Source organism: Temnothorax longispinosus, chromosome 2 (genome assembly GCF_030848805.1).
Source record: "Temnothorax longispinosus isolate EJ_2023e chromosome 2, Tlon_JGU_v1, whole genome shotgun sequence".
Lineage (NCBI taxonomy): Eukaryota > Metazoa > Arthropoda > Insecta > Hymenoptera > Formicidae > Temnothorax > Temnothorax longispinosus.
The window spans coordinates 18,331,816-18,356,903 of NC_092359.1; the positions used below are offsets into that span (position 1 = coordinate 18,331,816).

Consider the following 25,088-nt stretch of genomic DNA (forward strand, 5'->3'; position numbering starts at 1 on the left):
GATGACATGCCGGCGAGGATCAATCGACGAACCGGGCGTGCCCGGCATTGTAATATTCGCGGATATTGTAACGCCTTGAAAGTTGGCTTAGCATGATGGTAATGGAGTTAGGGGCGAGTGATAGATAGGGGCAATTAGCGGTCGTCGTTTTGGTTCCGTATTCACGATTAGAACGCGGCTGAATAAGATTATCCCGCGATTATCCTCCGCAGATTCCGCCGGGATTTGTACAAACTGAATTATTGCGTCTAATACCAGATATTTATATTCCTGAATGCAATTCTATTAGTTGATGAGTTACGAAATTAGCTGAAATGATCGTTACATGGCCAAACTGGCGTGACCTTGCTCGATTGCGGGGGATGGCATCTAACAGAACGAATGCACTTAATGACAAGTGGAAACTGGGTGATGCATTACCTCAATAGATTCTCGGACAAAAACAGGTTTTTAGTTTCAGCCATTTTGCTTTCGTAAAGCTAGTAATTTATCAATCAACGTGGCACCTTTTGCAAGCTGTACAACGAGGGGAACATGAAGTATGACTAAATGCAACGTACAACAATAGTGGGAAATGTAAATGTACGCCTATTATGTATTAAGGATAAAAAATGTAGGATAAACAATCTATTTTTAAAACCTACACACATACTTTCTGATTTTGTTACCTTATATGGTCATTAAGATATTATTTTATTACATAAATAATTATAAATATCTAGTATCATAGACAATCATATTAATAAATCAATATTTCTAATAAAAATCTTAAACTATAAATAAATTTCTTTCGAAAGTTTGTCGCAATATCAATGACTCAATGGTTTTATGAGATATTTATGACTTTATTTATCTAACTTTTTTTCTATATTTTTATGGATATAAATGGGATCACTCGTTCGCCCGCCTGATGCTGGTTAAATTCACGAATTTATCGGTTCCAGAAGAAATATCTCTTTCCCCGCAGGGATGACTGATCCACACAGTCATTTGGGCTTAGCGAACCCACGGACCTGAGCTCAATACGCTGCGGATCCTCTCACATATTTACACATCATATACACCTATATACATTTACACATGTCGTAAACGAATCCCATAAACATTTTCGGAAATAAAATGAAAGCAACATATAAATCTAATCTAAAAAGAACAAGATTAAGACTCATATCGTTTTATATTGAAGCAGGATAACGAAAGTTAAAACTTATCTGTATCTATATATCCTTTTTAAACAATTTCTTTTTCTTTCTCTCTCTCTTTCTATCTGTCAGAAACATAGCAGAAAGTCGATATTCTTTGTGTTAGTATGTGCCGGGTGACAAGATGGTGACTGTCGGGATGCGGGAAAAGTATAGAGAAAATCGACGGAAGGGGTGAGTCGGGGCTGCCATTCTCGTATTCGAAGAATTTCCTTCCTCCTGACTCCATACGACAGCCAGAATAATGTATCTGGAAAGTGTTGCTGCCGCACGGGCGAAACTTCGGTAAGCGGATTCGTGAGTTCCGCTTTTCACGAGCGAGACTCGCGCCGCCCTGAACCCGGACGTCGATAAGAGCTCGTGCGAAGAAGAAAAGTATCACTTCTCAAACTTTGTCTCTGCGTTTCTCTCATATTATAATATTAAATTTAAAAATTATTGCCTTCACGTTCACGCTTCTTGTCCCCTGATCTCCTTTCGTCCGATGAGTGCCGCGTGTTCCGAATTCTAGATTTCGCTTCCCGATAAATTACCGTTCAGGTAGCACGTCGTAAATGTGTCGATAGAAATCGGAGCAGATCGTGGATGAACGATGAGTAAAAGCGAGTCGTAACCTGCGATAATTAATCACACGTTCGCGTTGGTTAACTAATGAAAAATTTTGCGATACACCCGAGTTCGCTAAATAGCGTATCGAACGTGTAACATCGACAGATCCATGATTCTCTACGTGACGGTGCAGTATCGATTTCGAAAGGAGACAAGTTCTCTCGTCCGATGCAAGTTTAATGCTCCAGCCTTAATGGCGCACGGTTGTTTATCGCGAGCAGGTCGGCGATCATGGGTGTGCAGAAACGACGGCAGTTAAATATCAAGGGACGGTTCGATAACGGTACGAGAAAACGCGAGATATGAGTCCGTTATAAAAAGGCGATTTATCGCAGTCATGCTCATTTGTCGCATTGCGGTGAGGAACGTACATTGTGCGATCCTTCGAGACTCGCCGGAATTCTCGCACCCAAAGGCATTCTCTGACGGAATCTCTTAATGAACCAGGCACGCACGCGTCAACTTCAACGCTTTGAAAAGCGCTCGAGTGTGCGATGAAACAAAAAAACATCATCTCGTTACTAATACTCGTAAAGATATAATACCGCAATATTGCCCGTAATAACACGTCAGTAGGCTAAACAACGAGAATAATTTTACATACAGATTTTACATGCTCCGTGTCTCTTCCTGTTTAATTATCTCAAAGATTCCGCTAGTTAATTTAAATTTCTCAAATAGTTCCTAACGCTATTAACTATTTCCTTTTGATCTCAGTGTGTCTTCGTATCTGTAATATATTTTCAATTTTACGCAATTTTCGTAAAAGGACCTCTTTTATTTGATCTGCGCCCGCAAGCGCGAGATAACTTATAATTTACTAACTGAAAATTTTTTTCGACGTGATGTGCGAGCAAAACCTAATGTCTAAGTGCCTCGCAGGAATTTTTGAGCAGCTTTGCAGGGACGAAAACGTGACTACGCTACTAATGCTATCTATTCAGGAACGTTCATAATACTTCCCGACGCGACCGAAACATCGCATGGTTCGCCAAAGGCATTCTAACATAACGACAATGTCTGAGATCGTAGTGAAGCCACCGTGCATAATTGAATCTAATAGCTCTTCAATTATCTCGCGCTATGTTCTTCTTCAATACAATTCTGTGATGTACGAAATGCAACCGCGTGACGTTTAATTTAAATTTGCATGGTATCGTGTGTGACTGCGCGGAATTACGTAATAATGGAAATAAAAAATAAAAAATATGAAACAGGATGCACAAATAAAACAATATATTGAGCGCAATTAAAAAATATATAGAGGCATTAAATGAGAAATGAGATTTTTATCTATTTGTGTCACGATCGAAGAAAAGCTAATTATTTTTAGTCTGTCTGTCCTATAATTATATATATACGTATATATATATATATATATATATATATATATATATATATATATTTCGCACGGCTTGACATTTTCACTAAGAAAAGAACGTATTATTAAAGCGGAAAATTTATGTGCTACTAAAGAAAACAGAGACAATTGTATCTTCCGACGCGTCGCCGTCTGCGCTTATTGGAAAACTCGTTTTCGCCGCCTGCTTAAAACGCAAAGTTGAATTTATGCAATTTCGAGAATGGTCGACCTCTGATGTTAAAGCCATCCATTAAACTCCTCTTTAGCATTTAAGTTTCGAGTAATACGCGCGCGATGCTCGCAGCCGCTTGAGCACGTGTCGCGCCTTTAAAGGGGGATTGATACATTTTTTATCGGGTCGTACGATCGGTAGCATGCTCTTACTCTATCCTATAGATAGAACTACGACAGATATACCTTTAATCTTTTTCCCAGAAATATGATCCGGTAAGTCGCGCATTATGTACGCGAGATCGAGAACGCGAGTGAGATTGAGAACGCGAACGAGATCGAAATTAGCATCTCCAAATTCGGAGATGCACCAAGCGTAACTATACTTTAATAAGGCCCGCTTCGAGCGGCGATGAGATTACATAATCTATGCACGCATTGCGGAAGTTTACCCTTAGCTCTTCGAAGTTTGTCGAACTAAAATAATTGGAGACGGAGTCGAGACTCTTGAAAAGAGAATCTGCGACGTAGTACTTGTCACTTGTTCACAATTTCGAACCCATTGTAATTTATTCAATGATATAATTAGTCGAAATTATACATTCTCTCGTTTGAACGAAAATCCACGAATTAAATATGATAATTATTAATTAAATATTTATCGATCCCTTTTTGATTAGCCATCAAGACTCGACGTGAACGATATTTGAGCCGAAAGGCGATAAAAGAGCGACGGTGCAGGTCACGTACACGCGCAATCTATGCGTTTTACTAATTACGTCTGTGCTACCCGGTTAACTGTACTTTTGGACGGTAGCAACACGGTAGCGATAGCGGTTTGCAAGAGATTGCAATTCTGCAACGAGGGACGAGAGGAGATCTCCGGAACGAATGCAGTTTGCATCTGCTTTTCTGCTATCTCTCCCTATCCGTCCTCCTCCGAGTCTGTACGAATCCCAACGCGATACATTTGCATACATCGCACTGCTCTGACACCGATGTGACGCGACTCACGATTAAGAGGTTCCCCGCGACGTGCGATCGCGGTTGCCGATTCATCGATCCGTCGAATAGTTTCGATTCCGCACTGCATCTCACGATTCTCAATGCCGTAATACGAAGTTGTGTTGCAAATATGCGAAACCTCATGCAAATTAATAGATATTTTCAGTCATAGATTTTATAAAAATTTATTGCTCTGAGGCTTCAACTATTTGCACTCGTATTTGCAGGAAATTGTATTCGTTTCAACGTAGATTCTCTAATAAATCTCTTTTTTTAGTCAGTTCTCTTACTTCTTAATGTGACAACAGAAAGCAGATGATAATTTATAATTTGTAATAGTTAGCGCAAATGTATGGCATATTGTTTTGTTGTCTTTTTATATCGTTCACGGTATAACTCGTAAAGTTTTACGAAAAGAATTTTATAATAATTGTTGTATCAATTGTGATATACTCGTACACATACACATAAATTTCACTGATTATATAGATCCAAAAAATAATATTTAAAAATTATTCTTTATGTCGTTTACCAAGAAAGAAATGCAGAAATTCGTGCCTTGAATTTTCCTTGAATTTCCCCGAGCATGTTCCAGGCAATCTCACTTTGCAGATGAGATTCTCGGCTTAAGCATAGCTCCCGCGATATCATACTTCTTAAGATATCCCGGCAGTAACGGTCGCTTACAAGATGAAGTAGTAGTCGGGGCGTAGGACGCGCTTTTTACAGCCCTGGTTATACTGCGCGGTGCTAGTATTGACCGGCGCCCCTTACTAACCGTGTTGAGAACATCAGAAACCGAAGTATAGCAACCCCCCTTTGCGCCTTTCTCCTCTTCCGAGAAGCTCGATCTTCCTTCGCGCGCCGCATCCCCTTAACTCTTACGTCCAATACTTACTTGCGTCTACGCACCTGCGTTCTCCAACTGCAATTCGGTGCCTTAGTTTGACGGAATATCTTGCGATTAATCGATACTGAACGTCAGAAAGCATCGGCTTCTCTTCCCCCCTCCCCCGTTACCTTATGCTAAAAATTGAAATTATTTTTGCTTAACGAAAAACTCCAGACACTATAATAAATCTCTAAATCCCTCGAGAGATAAGGGATTCCGAAGTTCTTCTCCTCGGAAATAATGAACTTGCGAGTGTCGTCGCTTTAATTGAATTTTAATTCGAGATCGAATTACCCCGGTATCCGGTGATGAAAATTAAAAATATGCGAGAACGAAGATAGCGCCGAGAGAAAAAATCTCGCTCGGGGAAAAAGGTATTTTGGTTCTCCGCCGGGAATAAAGAGACAGTGATCTGTATTATTAATTTGTAGCACGTTGATCGTACCTGCATGTCGCATGCAAGGAATACTATTGCAGCGAGACCGCTGCATCCGCGACGCATCCGCGAAATTGATTGCAGCGGAAGGCGGACCACCGCTCTCGCCGACAAAGTAACGACGGGCGCCGTTAACGACATCGATTTCGCGAGCTAATCAGAGCAGATGATTTTAATTAATACCCGATAATGAACGAATCCCCTCCCGCGGGGTGTATCTGCATATAAGCTTTCCGTCTTGCGCGGGGGCAAACACGGGAGGCGCGAAACGAGTCGGCGTGCTCGTTGCGCACCGAAATTTATCGCGATCGCGTGATTACAGGGGCGAGCCAGGCGTTAATTGCGCGCACCGAATATCCCGTAATTTCCAGTCCACCGACGAGCTGCGTTACGTCGGGCGTTACACGGAAAAAAAAGGATCAACCCGATTCTTCGGCGGGAGGGAAAAAAACGTGCAAAATCGATTCGCGCGCATCGGGTGCAACGCTCTCGCGTGCTCTCGATGCCGCGATTTATTTCTTCCCGTGTCATTTTTTTCCCTCGCCGGTTTCGTACGAGACGGAGCGTCGCCGGTAATCTCCTACGCGCTCGCGTGTACCTATACTATACCTACCTACCGCGGAATTCCTCCGCGATTTCCGTCGCTCGGCAATCCGAATCCGTATGGTGCACCAAGTGCAGCAGAGGTTGCTGTAGGGAACAACGACGAGATCGCATCGCGCTTATCATGCGCGACTTCTGGGCGAATTAATTCGCGGATTAGCGTAACCGCCCGAGCGAGTCCGCTCAATAATTATATCGCTTACACCTGGCGGCAACCATTATACCAGTTTCCGGCATGTATTTCTGGAGTATATATATTTTCAGCGCGTAATAATCTCTCGCACAATCTCGTTGCTCTTATTATTAAGCTGATTGCCCGCACCGCGTCGCCCAATCGGATATGAAATTTCGCCGATAATCAGCGAGAGTCCGGGCAGCTATTCAAGTTGGATGTCAGATTTTATGCGGATTTGAGTAATTGACGTGAAAGCTTGTCGGTTAACCCACATCGACGCTATTGTCCTTGTGTAATCAAAAACTGACCGAAATCTTTATGCAAATCACAGGATACTCGCTTCTCTATATTTCGAGCGTAATTTTGATCCTGTAAGTACGTTTTCTTTCTACTCTTTCTAGCGACGTTTAATAATTTCCAACGTAGCGCGGATAAGCGTCAGGGAGGATAATCTCTAGGAGAAGTTATCGCTCCGGGTGTCGCCTCGCTAATCTCGGTGCTAATTGCGACACGATTGCGGCACTACGATGCCCGCTGTCAGGGGCAGTAGGACGGCTCGGTCGTCGGACAAAAGCCGCGTTAAGCTCGGTAGGCTGTGCTGCATTCGTATGATACAGGTCTACCTAGGTATTATCAAGTAGAAACGGAAAATAGGGCACTTCCGGTAACAATTAATCGCCACTAATAGGCTTACTTATAACGACACCGCGATTTGAGAACGCACCTGAGCACACAATTTAACGCCCACGACATTATTCTGACGTTGCTTAGAAATTTCACGACGGAGAATCAATATAGTTCCCATTGCTCGGTGCGATCAGACGCACGAATCACGTTTCAAGACTTGTTCCCGCGCGTGGATTTTCTCAAGGCACTCGAGACGCGGGAAGGAAAAGAGAGACGCAATTAAAATCCTAATTAAAGGAGTCCGTGAACGACGGCCGCCTGGCGAGGCGTAGCGAGACACGAGAGCAGCTTCACCGTTCGGCAGTTCGCCGTTCGGTAATACGTGTATATGTATATATGCTTATTGAGAGCGCGACGGAGAGGTATTATATTTGCATGGCAAAGTCATTATCGCGCAGCTTGAAACGCTCCTCCGCTTCGCGTCTCGCGCCGCAGACGCCTCGAAGTCACCGGGCGACGCGATACCTCCATTAGTCGACTCACCCTTCCTTCCTTTTCTCCTTTCGCCTTCTCCTCGCGCTTCTTCGACTCTGTGATTTAACTCGCTTTGCGATAAGACGCGTTCGCAGGTGCGCTGTGCAACAAGCCGATTATATTCCGCGAACAATTTGTTTCGGTTCGCAATCGAATTCTCAAAATAAACGCGATGACATCGTGTATAAGATGTTCCCAGCAAGCGTATGTCAATAACGATATCAGGAAAAATGTATCGACATCACGGACCGTTTGGGAAAATGTATATCAATATTGATATCGGGATATTTCAAGACAGATATACCAATACCAATTTGAGAGCCCCAGATCGAATACAGTTACAAGCAAAATATCAAAGTTAAGATGTTTTAGGAAAGACACCGCAATTTAAATAAACAATTGTTAACCAATTGGCGAGTTGCGTTTAAATGTTTCTCGCTTTCCGTGTTATTTTTTGTTCGTCGAGTTTTCCCCGACTGCGATTAACTAACTTACAAACTTTCGTAGCTGCTAATCTAATATTCGCAGCTGGAAAATAGAAAATGTCTATTCCACTGATTAAAATGTATGTACGGCAGAGTACAAAGTTATCGGCTTGCGCAGCGCGTTTAAGTGTTAAATGCGGCTATTCATCTGAGCTTTTAATCCCTTATTCGTGTTACACGAGTATTCGGCGTTAATAAACTCGCGCGGAATCAAACTCGGGCGTGTTTCGGGTGTTAAGCGCGAGAGACACGTGAATCGACTACCGGATACGAGCGGTTCGAGCAATTTGTAGTAAATAAGATAGAAAATCGAAAATTCATGTTTTTCCACGCAGAATATAAAATATTCAGGCAACGTTGACAAGGCCGGCAATAAAAATATCGCGCCGCGTTGAATTACAGCGTCGACCGGGCAAAAATGTGCGTCGAGGCATGATGAGAATAAAAAAAAATAACGGGCTTACAGGGGAATAAAAAATTACTGAACGATTCACAACGTAACGAATGCCGTAAATTTGTGTCACGGGTATTTTAATGCTCGCGTTACATAAATATAACACGACGAGGTAAATCATAAACGTAGCAGCTTTCCGCAGGAAACTTGGAAAATATTTTCCATCGATCACCGTGAGATTTCAAAAAATTAATCGCGAAAGGATTGATTCGGGCAATGAATCGACAGAAATATCGCGGCGCAAGACAAGAACTGCCAGGAACCAAACGGGCGCAGGGACGAGGATTTATCGAAGAGGGCAGAGGCTGGGCGTTTACGAGGCGCCACGACGACGGCGCCTCATCGATCTGACCAGCCAAATACCGCAGCCACTTACGATATACGACTGTGTGCCACCGTCACAGAGGATCTACATATCCGCAGAGAGAACGAGAGAGGATACGCAGAAAGAGACCTGCCAGTCATTTACTGCGAAAAAGAAAAACATACCACACGCGAAACCCCTGCGACGCGTATACGTTTTGATATCCACGCGCGGTTAAATCCTTTAAAGCCGCGGGAGGTCGATCTGTCAATTGTTAAACGGCGAAGACAGACGGGTCTCGCCACACACTCGTATATCGCTTTTATATACCGATAATTATCAAAATGCTCGGGCAAACCCTTCAGCTGCTTTTCACTTCTGAAATTGAGATGTGAAACGCGATTACACACATCGCGTGACGAAAGTGTATTAACACGTATCTTCGAACTCGACGCCATTATTAAATTTATTAAATTTATTATTAAGTTTATTATCTCGTTAAATTTGTATTATTTATTACTCCGAGCGCTTTAGTAACATCCTGTATACTCGGACCGCACCCGTCCTTTTATTTCGAGGTAAAAGGATGTCGTTTTTAAACATGAAATACCTATACACGCGGTATCGGTTAAACTGACATATCGATCGCACTTGTCCAGCGTGCCGAAATGCATCGAGAGTGTCATGCAGCCGCAATCGCGTGTGTTTCGTTAGGACGTTCGATGAAAAATGAAAAAATAGCCGGCACATTCGCGTGATTCGCATAACATTACGGAAAGAAATCTGAACACGATAAGCATATTGTAATGAGACGTAGGAATTAAAATATAAAAAAATCAGGATAAAATTTATTTTCCAGGAAGATATCATGATGCTGAGCTGAAATAAATTCTCCTGATATGAGTTAATAATTACGTTTATAATGAATAATAATTTGTTTAAACAAATAATAAATTTGTGTCCCATTTTCAGGGAACTTATATAAACGTAATTATTATTTATATCAGGAGAGTTTATTTCAGCTCAGGATCATATCTCCCTGGAAAATATATATCTGCAATATAAATGTCATCTTACCTATCTTCGAAGATCAATTATGGATGATTATAATAAATATAAATTATCTACGTGATCCAAAGTTATTTTTGTAACTGTGAAGTAACGTTCTGTTCGTACTTATTTATACGCGACTTTTCGACGTCGCGAAAGTGGTGTGTTCAGTATGAGAACCGCAGCTCAGCTCAGACGGTTTGAAGGATACCCGGCAATCCACCAACGCCCGTTTACGTTCTCCTGTTAGATTGCTTTACTTGATGGAAACTTGGGCACTCTCCATGATCCCCCGCGCGAAGAAACCGGCGCGCGCCTCCTCTTTGTCCCGCGCATCCTTATTGAGATTTAATTGCGAGACCCGGGCATACCGATCAGTTTCGACGTGTGCCATATGACACGGAGCATCTCGTGAGGGATCACTTATCCCGCTGGAATCTTGCCCCCCCCCCCCTCTCGCGTTCTCCAAAGCGCAGTGGTTGGCATACAATCCAAATTCGTCTCGAACGAATTTTCTCTTTTTTTTTTTTCATCGGTCGCATTACGGCGATAACAATGTTATACGCCCGCCTTATCGCGGCGATTTTGACACAAGACCTATAATAACGCTTATCTAATCGCCGTGTACCGTGATGTGTACCGTACTCTCGATAATCGCAAATTCCACTCTATGTTGAAGCCAGAACTTCACAGAGAAGGATTTACACGATGATTTAATTGCACCGATCATTTTCACGCGTAATTCGAAATTAAAGCGTTTTAAGAACGGTTAAGTCCGGAGAATACGCGTTTTTTTATTCTCGTCGGGCGATTGCACGCAATTGCGTCCTGTGTCTCGATTTTCTTAGATGTATTCGCAAAGGCTTGTAGAATGCGACGACTTCTGCGAGGTGTGCGTACGTTAGATAACGCAATTCGCGTCAATACGCCCAGATATGTCACTGTCGCGGAACGCCAACGTACTCGGGGAACCACTGCCGGTATAGCAAGGCGGAATCAGGCGCGCGCCAACTCGTTCTTATGACCGCCGGATCCCGAGCAAGCTGATATTGCTCAACAGGTTATTCCCTACGTGGCTTTCCAGACGCGTCGTCTCGTTGACGTCACTTATCTAGTCACCACGACGACGGTTCTCAAGCTATAATACTCCTCGTTATAGACCGCCTCGTTAGACGTCGCCAGGACGGTTCGATCACAGAGTGAGCTATTATCTTCTCAAACGTGGTTCTTTCGGATCACGTTTGTATCATTCCCCGCTGTCACGTCACTCTTTTTCGTTGTCTTTCGATAAGTCCCGAAAATTTTCGGTTAATCCGCAAAAACGAGGCGTATGAGAGGTACTGCGCCAATGAAGTGACCACGTTTATGCTCGCCTAATAATATCTCGGCGTTGTCGAACATTGCGCACATCCCTCGGATTCATCCGCGCGCGCATATCACGTTGAAACTCCTCGCCGCCTCAAGCGCGTCTGATCATATTCTTTCTGTATCTACTGCACTGCGACTGTCAAAGACGCTCTAGGCAGCGCGACCGCCCGGAACGAAGTTTTCGTAACGAGAAATTAATTGTGCTATGAAGGAATATGCTATATGAAATAATACTGTTCATCTTGCTCCTAATTCGGAAAGTTATTAGATAATTAGCAAATAGATCAATTATCTACGTGAGTCCTATGTATATTCTCAAATTAGCGATAAGCGTGACGAACGAATGAAACAAACTCTCTTTGTTTCTGGGAAGGCAGTCCAGCTTTCCCATAGACAACAGCTCGATACCTAATCAACCGTGAATTATAGCCGAGACCGAGTAATCTGCGAACGAATCACGTAGAAAAAAACCACGGGGGAGATCTCGGGGGAGATTCCATGATAACGCCTCCGCGTTCCCCCCCCCCCCATATATGGTTTTTTTCTACGCGATTCGTTCGCGAATCTTGTCTCGAAAGTTCGATTGGCATATGACTCAACTCAAAATCGGGCCGACGAACGGGATTTCGGCGTACGGTACTTCACCGGGATTCGATACGCCGCGCCGGCGCGCGTTCGTGGGAAGACGACGCGCAGCACCGCGAATTTGCGAATCACTTCCTCGCCGGAGATGCTGCCTTGCTACGCGGTTCGCCAATTCGAAGGCCTGACGGTATTTCCGAGCCCTTCCTTCGTATGCACGCGTCGTCCGCGCGCATACACGCGGACGTTGACGCGCCGCGGCCGCGCCGCGCCGCGCCGCGCCGCGCCGATATGCTATCGCGAAGACGATGACGACGACGAGAACGGTTGCGCGACCACCGATTAAGAAGTAGAAATGATCTGCATATATGCACAATGTGCGACAGTGATGAGGAGCGTTTTATGGGCTCGCATCGACCGATTAGCCAAAAACTTCCTTATGCAAGACAACGACGTTTATGTCTGGCGCTTTCACCTCGTTATTATGTGCATACTTGGTATTAGAATAGAATAATTTCTATCGCTTAGTCGACCTTTGCGGGTTTACTTTTACGTAAATCTCATTTTTCGTTGTTATCTAAAAGTAATAATTCTACGTAACGATAACAGACGTGGAAAAACATTGGCTAAAAATATTCTATTTTTAGCGAAAGAGAGAAAGATTAATAATTATTAATGTGCGCTCGATAATAGACGTGTCCCGCCTTCGATTTCTAAGAGAATGAATCCTGTGAGGACGATATCGATTGAACGAAAGGCGCTTTAACGCTGACTATACACGTACGCGGCACGTGCGAGCAAACGCGGTATGCGCATTGCGTCTCGCGGTAAGAAGGCGTGCGGATAATGCGAATTTGCGAATCACTTCCTCGCCGGAGATGCTGCCTTGCTACGCGGTTCGCCAATTCGAAGGCCTGACGGTATTCCCGTGCCCTTCCTTCGCATGTCGTGTATACATACGTGCGAATATCGTGCCGCGCTGATATCTTATCGCGAGGATAGCGACGTGGACGATCGCCGCCTTCGCGATAAAATATATCTTCGGCTAAGGGGTAGACGCGGTTTACGGTCTGGCATCGTACATACATGCGATGTGCGAGAATAATGCGCGAGGAGCGTAGGTACGCTTCAGTCGATCGGATCAGACATGGCCAAGAACTTCCTCCGCGCGAGACACGGCCCGCACGTCTGGCGCCTCCGTCTCATTATTATAACTATAGTCGGCGTAAGAATAGAACTGGTTTTTACTGCTTGGTTGACCTTTACCACCACGTAAATGTCGCGCTTTTGTTATTAGCTAAAAAAAAGTAATAATTTCTATACAACAAATAACAGCTCTTCGAAATGTCAAGTATAAGAATTCTGTTTTTAGTGAGAGAGAAAGAGAGAGAGAGAGAAAACATATTTAATGCGCTCTGTTGTTATTCCCGCGATTGAGTTGCAGTGGCATCTGCGAAGATGTTGTTATCGATTGAAACGCTTATTCAACGTCGACCATACGCGGAGTCGCCGAGCTCAAGCTGCGCGCTACTAATTAACGGGTGTGCGTCGCTAATGACGACGTGAGACGTGTGTGATGCAGCGCGTCAGTTGAGAGCGTGGTGTCACGCGACGCGCACGGTAAGTTTGCTCATCAGGAGAGCAGATTCGCGCGGAGGGCTTGGAGGCGGTGGTTCCCTTATCGTTCACTCTCCCTCTCTCCCTCTCTCTCTTTCTCTTTCTCTTTCTCTTTTTATCCCCCACGGCGACGACGTTAGATAACCGCAATGGCGTAATAATGGCGTATTCCCTCTCGCGGACCCATTACTGTTGAGAACAATAACAAGAAATCATCAATGTAACGAAAATGATACGAATGAGAAGAACGAAACTGATGGAAATAAGACACGGTAATTTCGTAAGAAGGAAACTAAATCCAAATATCTCTACCATTTCTTTAGACATATGGATATTAATATTAATCTTGTGTACCTCGCCATCCTTTGTTTCTCTTTAAACGTAACACGCACTGGTGTGCGCGTTTATTTGTTGCACGACAATCATGATCTCAATGATGATTAAGACGCGTATTCTACGCGATGCAATTTCCATTCCCGAGGAATACAAATATTCTACATAATAATTTAATTTTTTGTCATTGTTGTATTAACGTTTGTTAAAAGCCTATCTCATAATAGGGGACTTTCCTCTACTACTGAATGTGATAAACAGACATTAGATAGTATTTTAGGGATAGCGAAATAGCCGGCGAGGCGTTGCGCGAGGCGGCGCCGGCGCGAAAAATTCTTGCCGTGCAGCATATATCGCGCTTCCGAGACGATCGCGAGATTCTCACGTTACGGTGACAAAGGTGTGTACTTTTTATTAATGCCGATCTCTGATGGCCCTGTTTTCGCAATACAACGACTTCTCAGTGAATCTGATCTCCTAGTGACGTCGACTGGGTAACTTCAGTCAAGTGTGACCATCTTGTATAACGTAGCCGCGCTTAGAATAACGAGCCGCGGGGACCATCGCGAAAGCGCGAGCCATTCTTACGTCGTTTCGCGAATCTCGAAGCGACTCACGTAGAATGCAGCTGCAAAGTTACACGACATCGAGTGCGACATTCGCGACGACCGCAATTTGCCAAATGCACTTGCCGAGCAATCGTCGCTCGCGATTCTCGAGCATTTATTTTGCAAGACAGAAACAGTATCTTCAGGTGCTATATAAGTTCCCTCTAATTAACGCACACACAAGATTTAGTATATAAATATAAAGTGTTATATATTTATATAACGTTGTTCGATGTAACAGCAAGAAACAGCAGGTCAATTATGATTTTGTTTTTTTCATGTAATCTAAATAATATATTTAATAAATATTGTATGTTGTATATACATATATATTCTATATTTTTATGTAAGCGAAATATTACATATCTGTATTTTAATTAAATTTAATTCGACGTTTTTTATAATCATAAAATAATTTTTTATTTTATATTTTATTACATATGCACACATGCGCACATTGCGTACGATATAATACCCAATAAAATATATATCTATCGTAATAATTTCATAAACGATTAGAATTCTATAACTCGATTCGATGTTTTTTACATGACGTCTGTCTGGATATTTCGTTAAATCTACCAAAATTACAAGCTTTTCCCTGAAAAATTTTATATATCGAAGCAGGAGAACAGAAACTCACTAAAGTCGCGTGACATCGATCCAAATAATTTCGCGGCTGTGACCTCCCCGTTAAAAAAAAAGGGGAGAGAATTCCATAATTAATTACAAATAAAATATTGTCTAAATTCATGTCTCCTCATCGCGAGGCATTGCGGCTCATAACAAACTCTAAAAAAAATAGACAAAGGTATTAGGGCCAATATGTTAATTTATATTCGCGTTTGATTAACGTTGCATATTAAATCAAAGTTATACATATCCGCGCGTTTAACATTCCTAATGCAGTATCCGCGAGAATCGCGGAATAACCGATGCGTGAGAAAATATTATTACAAATAATATTTCAGACCAAACGTGGTCTTCGTTGTGATTTTCACGACGACTCGTTGCGATAACCCGCGTAAATTCGCGAGGGTGAACCGCGTCGGTTCCTGGAAGATCCCGGCCGGGCATCCTGGCCGATCCCGGCGCAAATTGACGGTTATTTCCTCAAGCCGCATCTAGACTCGTTCTACGACGCACAACGGCTATAATAAGAGTAACGCGGTGTTAATAACGGACTCGGTAAAAAGCCGATTGACAATCAAGTGACAATACATTTCGTCGGCGATCAGGCCGGCATGCCGTCGGCGGAGCTCCATCGGCCACGCGGCCGCCGAGGGATTCGCAGCAGTCGGCACAACTTCGGAGCTACGAGGTAACAGGATAACATAAAACGCCCTTCTCCTCTCTCGCCCTGGCCGGCCCTGCCGACGAACGACTCCCACCTCCCACCTCCGAGCGAAGGTACATATCTCTCCTCCCCCGCCGTGTAATATAATTTATATCGCGCGTCATGAGCGCAACGAGAACTCGGTAAAACCGGGCAGATGGGCCGACGGGCGCAGAGGAAGCGGTTTCGCGAGAAAAGTAATTCATTGTGAGATAACAAATTAAGAGCAAGATAATATAATGAAGGCTGTAAAAGGAAATTTAGACGTGAGATGAGGGAGATGTTAGCAGAATCTTAATTTCAGGCTTAATTATACTCGTAGCTCGTTGAAGACTTTGTAAAGATGACGCGATCTCTTCCCTCGACATTCCTGCCGAGATAAATGATTCTCGATTTCACGAGAATGACGCTGTGGGTACTCCCTGTTGATTCTAGACCGTAATTTGAATTTCGGTATCTCAGTTTCATCGGGGTTCGGCTTAAGCCGAATGAATAATGCATCTTTGCGCTCGTGGACTAGCTCGCGACAGTTCGCGATGCCGAAAGGGCGTAACGTAGGAGTGTCCACAGAAAGATCGGCGGTACCGAAGAGTACCGGCCGTGCCGCAATGGATTTCGCGCGCATCTCGTTACTTAAGGAGGAAGCGGCCGCCGCGAAACCGCGTACCGGTCTGGGTGGAGTTTCCCGCGGCGTTGTACCGCCTTTGACAAATACTTGGAAACAGGGTAGCAGCAGCAGAACCTGGGGAAAGAGAGAGGGTGAATCGCCGTTGGGAAGCGGGGGATCGCGCAGTGACGGACTCGACGAGTCTCAATTATAATTAGCATGTCAATGATAAATCTCATTTAAGTTTTGCTCAAATCTCGTTTGAGCTTGCCATTCGAGAAGCGTCTTAAAAGTTTTATACTTAAAATTATATTAAATCTGACTTGTACTAATTATGTTGTATATTCGATATTTTTAACTTAAACTATTTTTATTTCTCAATATAACGTATGTCCTAATAAAACGTATAATAAGTCTTTAGTAACAGAAACAACCTCAGAGGAATCTCTTTTTGCAACTCACGTATTTTATGTACTTCGAGATATAAAAACTTAAAATATGCCGAAAAGATTATTCCCATATCTCGATTTTCTTCATATAATCGTATTTAATTCCATTGATATTAAACAAAACATTGCTATAAATACATGATGAAATTTTTTTGAAATTTACGTAAATAATTTTTATGTATCTTGAGGCAAGAAATCATAAAATCTGTTAAAAATCTGTTTTTTATATAACTGTGCTTGAGAATAAAGATTTATCTTTACTGATGCTAATCATATCTGCTTTATATATAAAATTCATAAAGCAATGATTTTTTTTACTTTTGTTTAGGCATTAATAAAACACAATATGTTATATATTATATATTGTTATATAATCTTACGTATTAATATACGAATTATAAAGAAGAGAATAATTTCTATATCTTGTGCGAACGATGAAACGTCTGAATTTAAAATGTAATTGCATAAATGTCCGTCTGAATTTAAAATGTAATTGCATAAATGTCAAGAGAGAGCAGTAATATCCTCAAGCAGATTCAATTTCTACATCTCGAAATACACAAAATACGAATTTTAAAAATAGATCATTCCTATATATCGAAGACTTACGAGAATTAATTAATAATTCACCAAAATATTTTGTACAATTGTAATTTCTAAGATTTATCAAATTTACTTTTAATTTTGATATCTCTTTAAAGCGCTTACACGGGTATACGAGACACGTCGAGCCGTCACTGTGGAGGCAGCGGGAAGAGAAGGAGTGCGCCCATTTCCTTTCCACCGAGGTGCGCTCATCGAGCGCGAGTCGCCACGTGTCCGGTCTGATCCCGCTCGGGCATGTTCCCCTGCGAACGCAAGACTCGAGTGTGACCCGGCCTGGGGACATGGGCACGTCCTCGGCGAAGGTCAACGGACTCCTCCGTTGCTCCACCGCGCCGTCCGCGGGGCGTGCGTGGGTGTGCACATGTGCGTGCGTACGTATATACGCGTACGAGCGGTACGTGGCCGTGCATGCGCGGGTCCGCGTCGCGTCGCCCTCCCCCCACCCCACCCCCTCCCCCGGTTAGCCCCGGTATCGACACGACCCACGTCATATTGCGGGCGAACGCGGGCGTCGAGGGGATGCCGACCAACGCGCGAGTCATGCTCCCCTGCTACGTTGCGCGACAGCTCGACATCTTGCGGTCCGCGCGGATTCCTTGCCGCGCGACGACGCGCGACGAGGTGACCGCGGAATGTACGCGCGCACACTCGCCCCGGAATACGAGACGCGCCGCGGCGAAGATGCCGAAGATGCGTCTCGTCGGAAGCTGGATGCTCGTTTTCCAAAGGAGCGATTTGCCATGTTTTACTTTCTTCCGCATTTCTCTTCGCATGGCACCCTTCCGCACGTAAAATACAATCAGTCGCGCCGATTCGAAGAAGAGAGAGAGAGAGAGAAATAGGACAGAAATTTGCAGGACGATTGAAATTTAAAGCTTGGAAGAGATAAATTTTATCGCGCGTACGCGATTAATCAGGCATTGATTGATCGATGATTTTGAGATTCACTTCGTTTCGATATAAAATGTATTAAAATTACAGGGAATAATTTTGCAAAGACGCAAAAAATGAATGGCTGGATCTAAAAGTAGCAAGAGTTGAATTGGAAAGTCGGTTATTCTTCTTTTACGTCAATTTATGTAATTTATTAATTCCATACATCTATTTTCTATGATTACATCATGAGACTCACGAGTTATTTTTCCACCATTAAATATTCCGTTTAATTGTATTTCAAATGTGAAGCAAAAGATACGTGAACCTATTTTTCCCTCCTTTTTAATTACCCTGATATATATATCATAATTTAAAGAATTCTCAGGCTAATTCGTACCGAGTGTTTGCAAAATTACGAAATTGTAAAATTCTTGATGCTTTAGCCTTAGCGATATTTATTGTTAAACACTGACTTTTCGCGGCTATTTTGACTCTCTTAATTTTTAAACTTCATTAAAATACTGACTTCACGCGTTTTTCATAAAATAACGTAATTTTAAACATGTTATAGCTATAAAATAGTAAATAATAAAAAATCCGCTCTTATCTAGAAATCTTCTTAAAAGAATCTTCTTCAGTTTTTTTTTAATGCAAAGTAATTTATCTGCTATTTTGTAAATAGCTGATATTAATATTATAAACACTCGTGTTTTTTTCTTATACAAGAGGAAACCGAAGAGGAAACTGATTTTTTCGATGCAGCGTTCGGAATGTATTTTAGGATCTTCTCTTATCGAGCTATTTGATCAATTAGATCCGATTTCTGGTCCAAAATAGGCTATATTTATTTTTTGTTCGACTTCTTATTTTCCTTATTTTACAAAAAATATTTTTGCTCGAATTTTCCTTGACCGAATTACCGAACCGAATCCTCGACTCGATTGAACGGATTAGCGAATCGTTAGCTTCGCAATTTTTCGATCTCTCCGCGCTTCGGAACGAGATTTTCAGAAATCGAATCGATCAACCGCGTAAAATAAAATAAAAATATGAAAAATCGAAGGAACAGCTGATCCGTGTGCCTCGGTACTAAAATTAGCGACAGGAAGGCGGCGTCGTTAATTAGCCCGGCGTGGGAGCGGCTCGAACGAGGCCACGGTTTCGCGCCGACGGACAAAATCGACATCTCGCGGCGACCTCGAGGCGGCCACGTGACCGCGTCACGTCAGTGCGCAGGGGCGGCCGGGGATGGTCGTCGACGTTCGCGGGCGCAGTGTTTTCACGACGATAATTTTCACGTGACAGGCCGCGGGTTAGTGCGCGGGAACCCGGCGGTATGACGGTGTGAGACCCATCGAGCACCACGCACGTCTCTCTCGACGCACGTTAAACGCATCTGCTCCGACGCTCGCCCCGTTTACGCGCGCCCCGTTCCGAAATGCCGGATAAGGAGGAGAATTTTTGCAAGAAAATGGCAAAAGCCACCCGGGGGATACACGCGATCAGCGATGCCCTGGTGAACGCGAAACTGGCATTCGGTAAGGACCGCGAGACCCCGCCGGGAACTCCGGAGATATCGTAGATATCGAGGGAATCCCACCTGGAGTTCTCGGTACAAACTGCGCACTCGATTGCGTACTATGGCCAAAACAAAGATTTTTCCGCGAGACAACAAAAGCTGATAAACAACGCTTTGTTCTTTCACTTTTATACATAGTGACCATTGTTTTGTGCCTTCAGTGGTCATTGTTAATTTTCTATAAGTCTTCTATTACTTGGCAAATATATTAATAGCATACGAATAATAAGTCCTGTGACTCAACATTAAGTGCTCTATATATCTAAATGCTATCTCGCAACAAAGAAAATCTAGTTCAATGATCGCCACAATGTGACGACTATAATGCTCAGCTTTGTATCGTATAGTCTTGTGCGCTACAACTAGGGTTTCTCGACGATTCCGTATGGGCTGATGGGCTTCTGGTTTTCTACGAGGTCTTTCGCTACCTGGAGGGTGCGATGATTAGATTAAGGAACACCAAAATTGGATTACTTCCGCTCAGCGAGCTGCAACGTACGGAGGCTTTCGAGCGCGATCTTGACCACTACTTGGGAAAGGACTGGAGGAAAAACTATAGTCCTAGGTACATGCTGTGTGCATACAACAGTAGCGTACGACAGTATTGTGAAAATAAAATCGCTTTATGTTATGTCTCCTTCGCTTACAATGAGTAATACAGATATCAGTCTTTGAGTACAAGTAGTAAGTTGGTAATTATTACCAAAGAGAAATCTTAAACTTAAAATGTTTTACGAACTTCAGGGACAGCGTCGCCAAATATCTGATGCGCTTGAGAGAAGTGGAGGACACGGATCCCACTCTACTAATGGCGTATATATATCACCTTTACATGGGTCTCCTCAGCGGCGGTATCCTTCTCCGGAAAAAGCGGCAGTTCGTGCAAAAGATCTCGCCCTTTAAAGCGCAACCGTCGAACGACGGTAGCAACGTCACGGACTTTGGACAGAACAGTATATTTCAGTTGAAGCGCGACTTGCGCGAATCGATGAACAGAATCGCGGAGACGCTGGACGAGGACACGAAAAATAAACTTATCGAAGAAAGTAAAATAGTCTTTGAATTGAATAACGAAATTATCAAAAGTGTGCAGACGGGCAGTCACGTTTTTGAAAAAATATTCTATTTTATCGGCCCAGTCTTACTGGTACTCTTTGTCCTGATTATCGTCCTCAATATCCTATACAAATACATTATACGTTAATAAACGTTAATTTAATTAACGCTAGTTTAACGTCAATTTACTTAAAAAAAAAAAGTAAAATATACAATAGACTTTCGCTCGGCCAAAAAGTGCTGATATCAAAATCGAAATGTATAATATCGTTACTTATGCGCTATAATCTCGCCTTTATATAGTTATAAATATGGATTATTACTATTATTTGTACATGATTTAAGGATGTCCTGTTTCATACAGTTTACCATCATGTCGAAAATATTGGATTACCAAGATTTGGTAAGATCGACAAATTTTATCTATTGTGTTTCAAATCAAGCAAAAAAAAATTTAGAATGCTTTTAAAATCTTGCAATTTGCCTAAAGCTTCCACAAAAAAGAGCCGACATAATATTTCTCTTTGATAGATCTTCCTCTATAATCAGTTTCTTTCCATAACAGCAAATTCGAAATGTCGAATTTGCATTGAATTTATCGTTATCATCATGTTAAGCAAGCCTGGTCAACTTGAAGCTCCATTGCCACGATACTTCTCCCTTCCCATCCACTCCCCGTGAATGAAAAGGGAGAAGTGTCTTGGCTCCGGAGCTCGAAGTAGACCAGGCCTGATATAAAGGGTCTGTTTTCTATTGCTGCATTAGCCGCACTAGTCTGAGAAGTGTACGTATACATTGGGTCTGTTTTCTATTGCTGAACTGGCTACATAGTTCAGAGTTTATCTTTCCTTCCAATGTGGAGTAAAAAAGATAGAAGTCTGAACTAGTACAACCAGTTCAGCAATAGAAAACAGACCCATTGAAGCGTGAGAAACGTACATACGAGATTCACGCTTTAGTGTATAGGCCTGTTCGTTTTCGCTGCACTTCTGAACTACTACAATAAGTTAGAATGAAAGAAAATATATTTGTTTCATTGGGTCTGTTTTCTATTGCTGAACTGGCTGCACTAGTTCAGAGTTTATCTTTTTTACTCCACATTGGAAGGAAAAAGATGAACTCTAAATTAGTGCAGCCAGTTCAGCAATAGAAAACAAATCTATTCTAACTTATTGCACTAGTTCAGAAGTGCAGCGAAAACAAACAGGCCTTATGTACAGGTCTTGAACTAGTGCAGCCAGTGCAGCAACAGAAAACAGACCCAAAGGATGCATTCGCAGAGCGCGTTATTAGCACTATTGCGTCATTCTATCCTTGTTTTACATTTAATGAGCGACAAAGATAGAATGCGATAATGCTAATAATGCGCTCTGCAAACGCGCAAATTATGAACGCCCAAAATTGTGCCAGCTGTCATATATACAATATACACAACAATAAAAATGCATGTACTTCGAGAGCTTTCAACTAAAACTTAAGTTAAACTTAAATTTATCGATATTATCTAAATATCGATCAACAATGTACGAGAATGTACGAACAGATAGTTACGTTTTAAACGCGCACAATTGACCAGCAAAGATAAGAGATGGTTAATATGATGGAATAACTCTCAAATCGATATCTGCACTTTCCCTATTTTGGTAATCCATTCTTCCGAGTTGTTGTATATACGTAGCTACTTTAGAACTTTTAGTATCGCCTGGATATCGTAACTAAAATTATCCCAAATCTTTGTGCGAAATTCAAAGGTAGGATTATTTGGTTTGCCCATGTAATTCTTCGTTAAAGGCGACGGACTGTCCAGACTTACGAAGGGGGGCGGCGGAATGGTTTTAAAATCTTTTTGCAATTTGCGCGCAGCTTCTCCGAACAGCAGCGACTTAATGTTTCCCTCCGGCAGACTTTTCTTGCGAGAATCTGAAAGAGAGAAATCAATTCCGATATAGTAAATCCGATATCACAATAATATCGGATTATTATTGAAAAAAATATATATATATATTAAAAAATAAACATTATTACTATAATTTAGATATCTCGTTAAATATATTATTTGTGACAAGCGAGATCTGAAAATTAAATAGAAATTAAATAGAAGTAAGATTTAGATTATAAGTAAACTTAGCGTACCTTTGGCTTCTTTTTCAAATGGTTGCGCCTTGTAAGTAAAATCATTATATTTGATTGACTGAATCGCAGGATCAATTAAAAATGAACACGGTTGAGCAGGGCTGTCTATCAAGTGTTTAACTGTAGGTGATCGATCCTCTTCCTGATCTCCGAATAGGTTTCGTTTAAATGCCGTTTTCAACGCATCTTTCTTGCTGTCATTTACACCACGGCGACTGCGTGCCGGGGAAGTGTTCGATTGACGGCCAATCTTGAAATCAGGAACCTCGCTCTGTAAACGGAGCACGTGACAATGCATATGAAAGTATAGATTATAACAGAAATAAAAGTTAAACAGAATAAAAAAAAATACAAGATATCTACTTGTGGCGGGCAAGTAGAAAAGTGATGGAAAAGCGGCTGCTGTTGCCGTTTGTTCTTTGAAACCGTCTCGACATCTCCCAACGATTTATGCCTTTGTCTTCGTACAGTTGCAATGGCGTTTCTCTCACGTTGCTGTTTCTCTTGAATCCACCGCTTTATCCGCCTGGACAAAAGAGCGACGTCGACATACACACACACACACACACATGTAACAGAATTTTTCATTAAATATATGGATTTTGTAGAAAATGTTCAAATAATTACTTGACGAACGGCACCACCATGAAAAATGCATTTGGCCCAACGCCGATTTTCACTTTGGGTGTCATATCTTTCTTTGTGTTGGGCAAATCCGCTACGGCGAACCACTCGACGTTCTTTATCTCCTTCCGCGTTTTCGGTTGAAACTTCGTATCCTTTTGCACACCCGAAATAATGTACAGTCTCACTGTCTGATCGTTTATTACAGATTCAATGTACTCGTTTTTATCTATCAGGTTGGATATGTCAAAACCGGTCTCCTCCAACACCTCTCGAATGGCGCAAAGAAACGGCTCCTCATCCTCGTTGACCTTTCCCTTAGGAAAGCCCCAGCTGTTCTTCGCCCAGTAGCTTTGCACGAGCAGCACCTTGGTCATATCCTCGTTCAGCACAATTGCCCCAAACGTCGGCACGTTCTGCTTGTACTCTCGCCATTGTTCGAGCACAGCGTCAACATGCTGCACGTGCGGTTTCAAGAATGGTATGTGCTGAAATATGTGAGTGGCGAACTCCTTCATGCCGCACGACCTCAGCTTAGGATTCTCCTCCGTGCAGTAGAAGTCGAGATAAAACCAATGCGCCAATTCGATTTGAAAGCAAATTCGCACCAAATCCTTCCTCTCTTCCTCGGGCACATTGATAATGAATCGACTGCAAGATAAAATACGTTAGATCCATTGTGTAAATATGACGAAACTGATGCTAAGAAGACACAAATATACATGCGATTCGACTATTTCCTATCAAATATCTTATTCTTATTATATTATTTCGATGGAAACCGACCTGCTAAGATCGTCAAGAATACCAGATGGAATTTTGTGCTCCATTATTCCATTCGACGGTTTCTGATCGTCGACCGGCCTTGATGCTATTGACAATCGTGCGTGAACGCCAGCAAAGAATACGCTGTATAAAAATCGGCCCCAAAAATCTAGCGTAAAAAAAAATCAGGATCAGTGAAATTAATCGAGATACAAATTTGTGCAAGCGCAACACGTGATCGTGGCAAACGATAATACGCTAAACAGTTACTTGAATAATTACTCACGTTGACCTGTTCTATAGGTCGTGGCACATTCGCCGATATATATCTCGTCTGGATTGGAATTACTTTAAAGCGGACAACGCAACGTATACACTGGATCCACAATTATCCTGCAAAATCGATAAATATCATTTACGTAATACTTGAAGCTTAAATAACTTCAAAAACTATGCTTTTTCGGAACTAACCTAGCGGCACCAGTACCGCGCACGCAGAAGCCATATTGGCATTTAATCTACCACGAGGCTCGCACCGCGCGTCCTTCTTTTATTATTATTTTTTTCGTCCTGACTTTTGCGTCGTTCCGAAGCATTTCGAAACGTTCGCACATCGCGTACGTTACTGCGAGGAAATAA

The 25,088-nt window shown here is 42.5% G+C and overlaps 3 protein-coding genes across 4 annotated transcripts in view; 2 read left to right on the forward strand and 1 right to left on the reverse strand.

The window, feature by feature from the left end:
- The window catches only part of LOC139807996 (atrial natriuretic peptide receptor 1), a 65,585-nt gene that overhangs the window by 17,325 nt on the left and 23,172 nt on the right, over nt 1-25,088 (forward strand). The window lies entirely within an intron of this gene.
- Nucleotides 19,511-21,142, forward strand: Ho (heme oxygenase). The gene is made up of 3 exons (XM_071797978.1): nt 19,511-19,830; nt 20,238-20,436; nt 20,616-21,142. Exons 1-3 carry the CDS (start codon nt 19,731-19,733, stop codon nt 21,073-21,075), a joined length of 759 nt encoding a protein of 252 aa, XP_071654079.1. The 5' UTR covers nt 19,511-19,730; the 3' UTR covers nt 21,076-21,142.
- Nucleotides 22,187-25,061, reverse strand: Dcp2 (decapping protein 2). The gene is made up of 7 exons (XM_071797977.1): nt 24,921-25,061; nt 24,736-24,842; nt 24,471-24,618; nt 23,688-24,335; nt 23,424-23,586; nt 23,061-23,331; nt 22,187-22,847 (listed from the first exon to the last, which is right to left on the reverse strand). Exons 3-7 carry the CDS (start codon nt 24,512-24,514, stop codon nt 22,606-22,608), a joined length of 1,368 nt encoding a protein of 455 aa, XP_071654078.1. The 5' UTR covers nt 24,515-24,618; nt 24,736-24,842; nt 24,921-25,061; the 3' UTR covers nt 22,187-22,605.

Coding starts and splice junctions, on each gene's coding strand:
- Ho (XM_071797978.1), top strand. CDS start 19,731: ATGCCGGATAAGGAGGAGAATTTTTGCAAGAAAATGGCAAAAGCCACC. Junction 19,831..20,237: donor GAACGCGAAACTGGCATTCG/GTAAGGACCGCG, acceptor CGCTACAACTAG/GGTTTCTCGACGATTCCGTA. Junction 20,437..20,615: donor AGGAAAAACTATAGTCCTAG/GTACATGCTGTG, acceptor TACGAACTTCAG/GGACAGCGTCGCCAAATATC.
- Dcp2 (XM_071797977.1), bottom strand. CDS start 24,514: ATGGAGCACAAAATTCCATCTGGTATTCTTGACGATCTTAGCAG. Junction 24,336..24,470: donor ATTCTTGACGATCTTAGCAG/GTCGGTTTCCAT, acceptor TTTATCTTGCAG/TCGATTCATTATCAATGTGC. Junction 23,332..23,423: donor TTTCTACTTGCCCGCCACAA/GTAGATATCTTG, acceptor CTCCGTTTACAG/AGCGAGGTTCCTGATTTCAA.